At 40.2% G+C, this 11,082-nt stretch overlaps 1 protein-coding gene across 1 annotated transcript in view; it reads left to right on the top strand.

The window, feature by feature from the left end:
* The window catches only part of TNRC6B (trinucleotide repeat containing 6B), a 52,681-nt gene extending 42,954 nt beyond the window's left edge, over positions 1-9,727 (top strand). The window contains exons 19-24 of the mRNA XM_009289995.2: positions 1,933-2,079; positions 2,338-2,433; positions 4,903-5,127; positions 5,760-5,830; positions 7,700-7,839; positions 8,782-9,727. Of these exons, the coding sequence (XP_009288270.2) occupies positions 1,933-2,079; positions 2,338-2,433; positions 4,903-5,127; positions 5,760-5,830; positions 7,700-7,839; positions 8,782-9,172 (1,070 nt within the window). The 3' untranslated portion in view covers positions 9,173-9,727. The remainder of the gene's footprint in view (positions 1-1,932; positions 2,080-2,337; positions 2,434-4,902; positions 5,128-5,759; positions 5,831-7,699; positions 7,840-8,781) is intronic.
* Positions 9,728-11,082: the final 1,355 nt, after the last annotated feature.

The following is an 11,082-nucleotide window of genomic DNA, read 5'->3' on the forward strand; positions in this document are numbered from 1 at the left end:
AAATTTGGCATATACCCCCCCCCCCCCCCCCCAAGTTCTAATTACCAGGTCCTAACCTAGGTTCATGGATTATTTATCTCAGGACAGAGAAGGTCTTGTGACTAGACCCAAGAGCTGCATTGCTTGTTCCTTAAGCATAAGGCGGTCCTGTTTGTCAGTGGATTGCAGTATTTTTGGCAGTAGCTGAGCAGATTCCTTCCTTGATGCAGTGCTGATTGCTCATACTGTTAGACATGTTGATACCTGGTATCCTAGATTATTTTGTTGAGTTACTAAAGATTGGGAGATGTGACTGAGGTTTACAAAATCATGAAGGCAGTGGACCAGATAAATGCCGTATTATAATTCTGTGAATCCTGCAACACTAGAACCATGGTGCAAATACTGGACTTAAGAGGATATAAATTTTAAGTAGATGAGAGCTTTTTTTTTTTCTATCAGGAGTGGTGAACTTCTGGAATGTGTTGCTTTTAGAGCTTCTGGAGACAGATGGTACTAGCCAGTTGAAACAGTGATTGGATAAACTGATGGAAAAACAGTTTCACAAGCAGGTGCTAGCAGATAGAGGGTATTTCTGACATCCTACATAGAAGGGCTGGGGATGCTGGGAGAGTGTGAGGGCAGTAGCCTACAGACAGTGGTCAGGTTTGTGTTCTCTCCCTAAATGGTATCTCTTCTACAACTGTTAGCGGAATGCTGGGCTAGATGGACCACAGTTCTGACCCAGTGGTGCATTTCTTAGGTCTTCTCTGAGATTCTCCTGCCAGTGCATTATCACAATCTAATACTGCCCTTGCTGTGCCAATTGTTTGAACCAGTAGTATGACATTTTCTTCTGTGTTTGTCGGTGAAAGTCATAGTCTTGACGATGCTTCTTCATTACAAAGGTGACTGAAATGAACCCTTCCATGCCAGATTCACCCTACATGGTTTCATTCCAGAGAGCAGATCCTGGATCCCACTTTTAATCATGGATTTCTAATTACACTCAAATATTCTGTCATTAATTATTTCAAAACTTCATGATGGGAATAAAGGTATCATTCCATATCTTGGACTTGTATCTACAAGGGATGAATCTGCCATCTTGGCACTCTTTTCACACTTATCCAAATTGTCATATAGTATCTGAAGCTTCTTTACATGTTTTTGTGTTTGGCAGTGTTACTTTCTTATCACTGCTTCCAAAACTGACCACAGCACTTTATGCATTGAACATATACTTGGAGAAGGAACCAAGTTACTGATCTTCCTTAGAGTAACCGGAATTTTTGTATGTTCATACTTTATATGACTCATCCTCTTGTCTTAAAAATCTGGCATGCCTGGAGCCATGGTTGAAAGGAAACTAAAGCATGATAAGTATATTCCGTCTCATTGTGAAGCATGAAGAACGTCAATGAGTATATACATTGCTTTTACCACAAGGCATCTCACCTTAGCATTACCTCAATATTGATAGGTAATGTATAAAGTGTGTGTGTACCTACAGTGTAAAGTGTCAAATGTTGTGTTTACAAACTCTTAAGGTAGGTAGCCTTTCTTTGAGAGGCTTCTGCACACACACAAAGTATGTGTGCAGAAACTGATCTTATATAATCTAATCTTATATATCTTAAAAAATATATAATGTGTTAAGGAAGGGTGAAACTACTGAAGCCTTATCTGAATGTAGGAAAACAGGAATAGTCAAAGGAATACCATATGCACTTGCACCACTTTTTTGTAGTGTAGACTTGTATTCAGACACTAGAGATAGTGCCATGGAATATGTGAAAAAGGAATGTGAAACAGATTTTAATTAAGAAAAGTCTGATTTTTTCTGTGGAACAGTGTAGAAGACAATTATTTACCCTCCTAAATATCTTTGTTACTTGCAGTAAATGGTATTGCCCTGTTTGCATCTAATTCCTTTTTCCCCTCCTGTCCCAGAGTTCCAACCAGGAGTGCCATGGAAAGGTATACAAAACATTGACCCTGAATCTGACCCCTATGTGACCCCTGGAAGTGTGCTGGGGGGGACAGCCACATCTCCCATTGTAGATACTGACCACCAACTTCTGCGGGACAACACCACAGGTAAAACAGTGAACAACTGGTATGTGATTATTTAAGTCATTCTGATATTTGAGAATATTCTGGTGTTCCTGTCATAACAGGGTAACAGTCTATTGCATTTGACTAAGAAGGAAGCCTATGTGCCTTTGCACCATGGCTGTGTATCACGTGAAAGCTTGGCATTGGGTACAAATCGTGGCTCTCTTGAGGTTTAACAGTATTACAGAAACTATGAAATTGGCCTACTCTTCTCTTTCTTTCTCCTTTTCCCTTTGATAGGGTCTAATTCTTCCCTCAACACCTCGCTGCCTTCACCTGGTGCCTGGCCCTACAGTGCCTCTGACAATTCCTTCACCAACGTTCATAGCACTTCAGGTATGCGGGCTCTAAAACTTACCTGGACAAAGCATTTTCCACTTATTCACTAGTTCCTCATTCTTGTTCCACTTTGAATATTTAGTCTTTCAGTAATTTCTGAGGAAGCTTGGAAATCAAGATTTGAGTGGCTGATCAGATAGTTTTCCTCCTGATGATAAAATGCTCTGTCGTAGTGCTTTAAAAACTAGACTAAGATCCTTTGCCCTTCCTCCCACCCCTGATACAAAAGTCTTAGTTATGCAAGTTAAAGAATAGGGTAGCAGTAAGCAGCAGATGCAAAAGGAAAAAAAACCAACACATGCACAACCTGTTGACATGTGTAAGGGTTTGGGGGACTGTCGTAATTTTTTAAATTTACCTGCTCCTGTATGTATGAGTTAAGGAATTAGAGTAATAAGGTGAGTGATTTTATTCATTTTAACTTTAGAATATTGGAGTGCTATGAAGGGAACATTTTTGCCTCACCTTTTATAGCACTCATCGTTCCCTGAAACCTGAAGTGAGAGAGGGCTTTTAGTCCTCTGGCTTTTAATGGTTGGCCTGTAAATAGAAATTTAGGTATCTGCCTCAGATCCTTGGTAAGAAGGTCTCCAGAGCTTTCTTGTGAAAAATGGTCTCTGCACACACTTCTGAGTAGCATGCTGGAATACTTGCTCCAGACAAACCATTTGGATTTTGAACTTCTTACAAATGCCAGAGTTTCCTCATGAGACATCATTGTCCTGACAACTACTTCAAACTGAAGAATTATGTGTAAATAGCAGAAGTGACGAACATAGCTGAGAGCTGCATCTGGCCCAAACTTTATGGGTTTTGCATCTTACTGAATAAAAGCTGTATTCGTATGTTATCTCAGCATCTTCACAAAATGTGTTGAAAATCCTATTTAGACCTTGAGGAAAAATAGTGTTCCTGCTGCCAGTTTGTGGGGTGAATTTGGTTTGAAGCAGTATCTGTGTATACAGTGTTCCAATGAGATAAAAGATTTCTATCTCAGTCTGGGGAAAGGAATGACATGTATGAGCTTCTTACCTCTGCTTAATTTTTGTCTAGCACATAAGAAAGACCTAAGAGAATAGAAACTATTGAAGTCGTAGTTGAATTGAGGAAACTAGACCGCTTCCTGGCACACATACCATCATCTTGCTCATCTTGTTAAACTACACACCAGTATTTTACAGCCAGAAAGCGGGTCATCTGAATTAGGGATTTAGAATTCGCATATCTGTAAAACAAACTGAGTCTAGTGAAAGTAGGTTTTTAAGCACTGTCGTATACTTTCATAGGTTAGTGCTTGAAACCTGCTTGCTATTGACAGTTACTCTGTCGTGGAAATACACTGATCCAACTGTAAAATGAAGCAGGCTTTTACTTGCTGAAAGCTTTATGGTCTTGATTCCCAAATGTATTATTTTTGTGACACCCTGGCATGTTGTAAACCTGGATTTTAACCCTTTGTTTCAAATAAGTAATTTACTTCCTTTTGTTAGTGAATAAAGCTTAATACATATATTTGCACACACATGCACGGTAGTTCTGATTAAGATAATTCATGACACGAGTGCCTTTTCCCCCAGATTGCCCTGTCTGTGTTCACTGGTTCTCATTACAGAACAAGGAAAAAAGAAATTACTTGAGCAATTTTGACTTTTGGTTTGGTTTTGGTTTGATAAATGTCCCTTTGTGTCAGAAGGTGTGGGAGAATTTGCGGTCTACCTTTTTAAGGAAAACTGGTTTAGGAAGAGCTCCCAAATATAGTGATGTTTTTGGGAGTGTGTTAATTTTTCTCTTCTATTAGGCTTTTTATATAAAGGGTTCTTGAAATGTGTTGGGGATATCCACTATTGGTCTTAAGTTCTCCTAATAGGCATTTGGTAATGCTTTCTAGTAAAAAAATATGAATATGCGCTATCAAGATTGTTTAAAAGTCCAGCTGTAACAGCTGAGTGGCCTTCTTTATGTGTTACTGTTGTGTCAACTCTGTATGAAATTTGTGATTCACAAGAAAGCTTTGACCTTATAGGAGGACATCTTTAGGAGGTAGCATTAGCTTAGTAGACCAAGAGTGGTAAATACTCATTTCAGTTCTCTGCAAGTTTATGGCCTGAAGGAGGTTCAGTTTCATTAAAGGTCAGTAGTGCCCAAAGTTGTAAGAAATTCTCAAATGAAATGCAGTGTGGACATAAAAGTTGCTGTTCATCTTATTAACGATTGAACATACTGTGACTGGTTACATAATCATAAATGATCTAGGGATTTCTTTTGTCAACATATATAAAATAAGCAAAGATTAACTTACCTGTAGCATGGCGGTTTTTGTTATGGTAAATTAACTGTTGTACAGTTCTGTGCTTTGCGCTTGTCTCCAGTATCAATGCGGTCAAAGGGTTTACAGTGATAGTACAGTTAAAGGCTAGTTGAATCTCCTAAGTTTTTCTAACATGTACAATTTATTTAATCTTCTAGCAAAATTCAGTGATTACAAATCAACATGGTCCCCAGATCCCATAGGACACAATCCCACTCATCTCTCCAACAAGATGTGGAAAAACCATATTTCCTCAAGGAACACTACAGGGCTGCCCCGCCCACCTCCTGGCCTGACCAACCCCAAACCATCATCTCCATGGAACAGCACAGCATCCCGATCGGTCAGGGGCTGGGGGGCACAGGACTCAAGGCTTGCCTCTGGTGAGAAGAATCAACTGATAGCACCATTGATCAGACCTGAGGAGTGTACGTTTTACAGCACTAATGGTTTGGAGGAAAGAAAGTTGCAGTTGTCTGGTAAAAGGAAAAAAAAGTTCCTTCTTGAAATGGAAATTTACTGTCAGTAATTGGGGGGGGGGGCTGGGTGGGTGAGATAAGGGAAGGGCTGGGAGCTGCCAGGAGGGAATACCTACTGCATGGGCCCTTTCAAGACTAGATGTTTTTGTTCTGAAGATTAGGCTTTCATGTGTTAGCAGGGCTGATAATGCTGAATTTGTAATTTGTTGAAAGACCTGACCCCAGGTCCTGCTGCAGGGGATAAGTGAAGAGGGCTGGGAGCTGCCAGGAGGGAATACCTACTGCATGGGCCCTTTCAAGACTAGATGTTTTCTGTGGGTGGGAAACTCCTCAAAGATAAAGTCTAGTAAAAAGTGAATCTTGATGTGAAATGTGAGGAAAGATGTGTTTTTGTTTTCAGGACTGAAGATTAGGCTTTCATGTGTTAGCAGGGCTGATAATGCTGAATTTGTCTGAGATTGAAAGACCTGACTGTAAAGAAAAATGGTTTTCTTTGTATCAAATCTGTCTTGATTGCTCTGTCTTCTAATTTGCAGCATCTACTTGGAGTGATGGTGGCTCAGTTCGTCCTAGCTACTGGCTGGTTCTTCACAATCTCACTCCACAGGTATTTTCTGTTGTTTCTGGGAACTTGTTTGCTTTACCAAGATACAGATTTGTATATTCTTCAGTTGATTCTCTTTGAATAAAATCTAACAAAATCAGATTTGTCAGCATATGCAAGATGTGTTTCTACTAAACGGGGCTGTAGTCTGATTGTTTTTTCTATTGTAATCTCTTCAGCTAACTTTAAGATGTTCAGTTTTTGCTACCTGACAGTCATAACCTTTCACTAGCCAGAGTTTCAAAAAAAATTATTGGAATGGAAAGATTTTTCTTAGAAGTGAGGATAAGTTGCATGACCATAATGTGGAATGGTTTATAGCTGTTAGAGACTGTTCTTTGGGATGTTGTCAGTAAGAAAGCTGGTGTAACGGCCAGTTTTCACTTTGGTGTTTCCATAGTGAAACCACAGAATGTTTCCAGCACTCCTGCCAAAAACAGTCTAGTTAAGTTATTCCTGCAAGTATTCTCAGAGCTTGCTTCCATTCAAAACGAATTCTGTGGAGATCCTGGTTTCAGCAATCCCAATTAGTCTGTATTCAAGGCTTGGGAAAAGCCTATATGATTATCAGCAGCGCCCTGAGGTCTAGACTGAGAGTCCCCTGTTCAGCAGGATAATTTACCATGCTGCTTCTACAGTCCAAGAAAACATCAATGTGAAAGGAAAAGCTTAAGGTCTCCTTCAGATCACCCAAAATGGCAAACTGTGCTCCTTTCATAGAAAAGACTGTTTTCCTTGATGTGAAGGAAACAGCAGTGGTGTGATAAAGAGGCACAGTTCTAAACCTCCCTTGTGCAACATAGTTTAATACTGCTTTAGGAATTGTTTAATGGAAGAAGAATATATTTTGGAGGCATTTAAGTTAATAGAAAAGAGAAAGAAGCAGATTATAATTGTCTCTTCCATAACAAGTCCTCTATTCGTTGTGGGTCACTACCCTAGAGAGAAGGAAGCGTAAAGGTTAAGGTGGCTTCAGGGACAGTATCTTCGTTTCAAGTTTCTCTATTTTAACTTTGTCCATATTTGTACCCACGCACAACTTCCTTTTCCCTCATTTGAGGTTGTATTATATAATAGGGGGGAAAGGGAGAAGGAAGAAAGCACTTCCTTAAGTATCTGCACATATGGATCCCATTCATGTGTGCGTGTTCCTGTGGCATACCAGGAATGGAATCTGTCTGTACAGAATACCTTGGAGAACAGCAGTTACTGGAGGTAAGTAACAAGCTGTTACTGCTGCAGAAGGAATGTAGGCAACAACTGCTGTGAAAACATTAGTTCGGGAGGAATGAACATTGCTGGGTTTGGCAGAAAGACCACTGACTGTTTCTGTGACTTACTGTTTCACAAACCGTAAAGACAAAAGGCACCCAAATAAATTTTAAAAACCCCTCATTGTAGAGGTGATATTTCCAGTTTTGCAAAGAACTCTTAAATACTGGTTGATCTAAATTCTACTGAAATCAGAGTGCTGGAGACCAACAAATTCTGGTTCCTTTGGTACAAATCCTAATGGCTGAAGATGGTGAGAAGTACAAGTTGTATATAATTACTGGAAAACCTGCCAACATAAGGACAGTGACAACTTAAGAAACTCAGTGAGGTGGGGAAAACTGGACTCAAGCTACAAGTGAACAGGAAGGATAAGTCAGGTTATTCCATAAAGCAAAGTCGCTGCAATTTTGAGAAGTCAAGGCATACTGATTCTGTTTGAAAATTAAATCCTGTCACCTTTGCTTGCTTCCCACTGCTTTCACCTGTTTTCCTTTCTGAGAGCAGATTATCTTTTAATTACCAAGACAAAGTTAGGATTGAAGTTAATTTGGAGAAATAGTTATAAACATCTGTTTTATCCTGGCTGTTCTTCCTCAGATCGATGGGTCAACCTTGAGGACGATCTGCATGCAGCACGGCCCACTGCTGACATTCCATCTGAACCTGACCCAGGGCACCGCCCTTATCCGATACAACACCAAACAGGAGGCGGCCAAGGCCCAGACTGCACTGCACATGTAAGCAATCCCTGTGTCTGTTCTACATTAGTCATGCACACAAAACATCTGTCCAGTGCTATGCTTTGGAAACTCGTTTCAAGTATCATGGTTGGAAGGGAATCTTTCATTCATTGGCAGAGGAAGAAGAGAAAGAAAGATGCCTTCTGTTCGTGTTACTTTAATTGCTGGCACAAACTGGCACATACAGAACTAAGAAGGTGCAAATAGGATGGAATTGTGACCAGAATGCACCTTACTATACCATTATGGCCATTTTATAAAAGCTTGTGAATTGTTTCAGATGAAAATCATTCTTATATGTGTAACCCATGTAACACATTCTTAAATGTGTGGGAATCTCCTATAGTTTTGAGATACACCTGAAATAACTTACTTGAAAAGCTGCAGATCTTAGGTTTCCTGTTCTTAAGCTTTTTGGAACTGATTGTGGCTCTGGTATGTTTTGAAAATGTGAGAGGTTTTGAGACAAAAATCTTAGGGGTGGGGGGTGTAAGCCCTTAAACTCAGTGAAAACTTTTGAACTATACTCATCTTACCCTGAATTTCAGACTTCTAACCTGTTCTTCCTCTGTTTTGTTTGAAAGGTAGCATATGTGCATTTACCATTTTAGCTACACTGTATAGGCAGTTTTATTGCTTTTGGTGTTCATGTTCAGGGCCTTAGTTTAAATTTAGAAAGGTTTTGTTGCAGGCGTAACAACTGAATGTTGGGGGGAGGGGGTTGGTTGGTTTGTTTTTTTTTCCCCTTATAAAATGGAAGTTCTTGTGCTTTGAGTCAGTTTCACTGTTGAGAACAGCTAGTTTTCTGTGCTCACTCCATTGTGGCAAGCTGATAGTCCTTTGGTTTGGGCAGCTAATAGTGTTGTTCCCATGCCTTCTGAATCCCTTGTCCTTACCTTCTGGCTCTAATTTTTTTTTTTCTTCCTTCTTGTCTTCTAGGTGTGTGTTGGGAAACACTACCATCCTGGCTGAGTTTGCCACAGATGAAGAAGTTAGTCGCTTTCTGGCACAAGCTCAGCCCCCTACACCTGCAGCAACCCCAAGTGCACCCACAGCAGGCTGGCAATCCCTGGAGACAGGACAGAACCAGACAGATCCAGTTGGACCTGCTTTGAATCTCTTTGGTGGGTCAACAGGGCTTGGGCAGTGGAGCAGTGGTGGCGGCGGCGGCAGCAGTGGGGGTGATCTCACTGGCGCTTCATTGTGGGGGCCCCCAAACTATTCTTCAAGCTTGTGGGGGGTCCCAAGCGTAGAGGATCCACACAGAATGGGCAGCCCTGCTCCCTTACTACCTGGAGACCTTCTGGGAGGAGGGTCGGATTCAATTTGAACTTAGAACTTTCAACTCTGACCTCGTGACCTTTTTTGGAACAGCAGCAGCACTAACTTGACCTTTTCGTTTTTTTCAACTTGCAATAAATACATTTATAAAAGGAAAAAAGAAAACGGAGAGAGAAAAAAGGTGGGTCATTGACAGACTGTCTGAGCACATAGTTGCCTCCCTTATATAACTTCAGTTTTTTCGTTTGGAATATGAATCCAAAAAGAGAACATATCACTCTTGAAATACTTGAATCATGAACGCCAACTTAGAAAGACAATGTGAAGCAAGTACACATACCATTTAAATTTAAACACAAAAAATTAAAAAAATTAGTTTCTAGTTTTTCACTTTTTCATGTTATACGGAAGTTGTTGCTAAGAAACATATATACTGAAAAAATAGCTTTTTAACTTTGTTTGCACTGGGTGTGTTTCCGTCCTTAGGTCTACCATGTTGGGTTGGGGTAGGGGAGGGGTTCAAAAGAAAAAAGGGGTGGGGGGGAGGGGAAGACTTGACGGAGCCTCACTTTAAAAACAAAAAAATTTTAAAAAAATTAAAAAATTAAAAAACCCACAAAAAAGAACAAAACAGAAAAGGAAAAAAAAAAACAAAACAAAACAAAAAAACCAACACTTTGTGATTGGCTGGTTGATAAGTACCAGTGTGTTCTGGCACATGTAACTGCCCACGTGTGCTTGTTTCTGTGTGAGTGCGTGTGCACATGTTCGTGTGTGTGCATTTTTTTTCTCTATATATATAATCTTGAAACGCTGCATTGCTGATGGTCTACGGGCTGGCTGGCCATCTGTGTGTCTTGATTCTGAAAACAAGACAGGCATGGTGAAGTCCCTGTGGCTGAAGCAGAATCCAGTTGGGCTGGATTAAAATTTGTCAGTAGGTTTTTTTAAATTCATTTTAGCAGGGTGCTATCTCAAGTCTGCAGATCATATTGAGTGGGTAGTTGCTTCCTAGCCCTTGTTCTAACCCTGTGGTAGAGCAGAACACTGCCATATCCAAAGGATTTGGTGAGAGGGGAGCCAATGTTGTCTTTTGAGTAGCAGTGTATTTATTTATTTATGTCTGCATGTGGGGTTTTTGTACTGAGTGAACCCTAGAATGTTTGTTATATAATGCAAGCCATTTTTTTCTTCCAATGAGGGGAAAAGAGGAGGAAAGAAAACATTGCCATTTTTTGTGCGGCTAAGACAAATGTTCTTATTCAGTCTCTCACAAGCTTCAGTACCTTTAAAAAAAAAAAAGTGTTTCTTTTCTCCCTGAAACCTATAAATAGGCACCCATATTCATTCTTGAAGAATCCATCAAAAGCTTGAAAGTCCAGCCCAACCAAATTAGCCTTTTAATTGATTTACTGCTTATATTAAAACTGACAAAATCTAAATCGTGTCAGCAAATCGCTGGCCGGCCTGCCTCATCTCCTGAAAGCACATGCAGCTAACTCCTTTCTGCGTCCTTCATGGTGAGCGTTACCTGTGCCAGGCCTTGGTGTATTACAGCGCCAGACCATCACTGACAGAAACGTTTACTTACGAATGTTCTTAAACCAGTGTGTACTTCAAACGTTTCCTTTTGTTTCTGTGTTGTGTTTTTTCCTGTGTATGTGGTTTTGCTTAGGGAGGTATATAACTAGCAAAGACTTTTTTTTTTTTAAAAAGTATTGCACCTTTTTGTTTTTTGTTTTTACTTTTCCTGTACTGTTGCTTTTTAATTTCTGTATTTAAGGAAGGGTTTGGGGTTTTTTAGCATCAGTGTAGTAGTACTCTGGGCAGGATAGGGGTGACCTATAATCCACAGTGATAGCCAGTGTGTGCGTGCATGTGTGCGCTGGGAACAAAACTTTTAAGACCTGTTGTTGTGAAAAGAGTTGTAGCAGACCTGAAGGAACATCCCTTGACACA

This window comes from Aptenodytes forsteri, unplaced genomic scaffold (genome assembly GCF_000699145.1).
Source record: "Aptenodytes forsteri isolate BGI_AS27 unplaced genomic scaffold, ASM69914v1 Scaffold284, whole genome shotgun sequence".
NCBI classification, from domain to species: Eukaryota; Metazoa; Chordata; class Aves; order Sphenisciformes; family Spheniscidae; genus Aptenodytes; species Aptenodytes forsteri.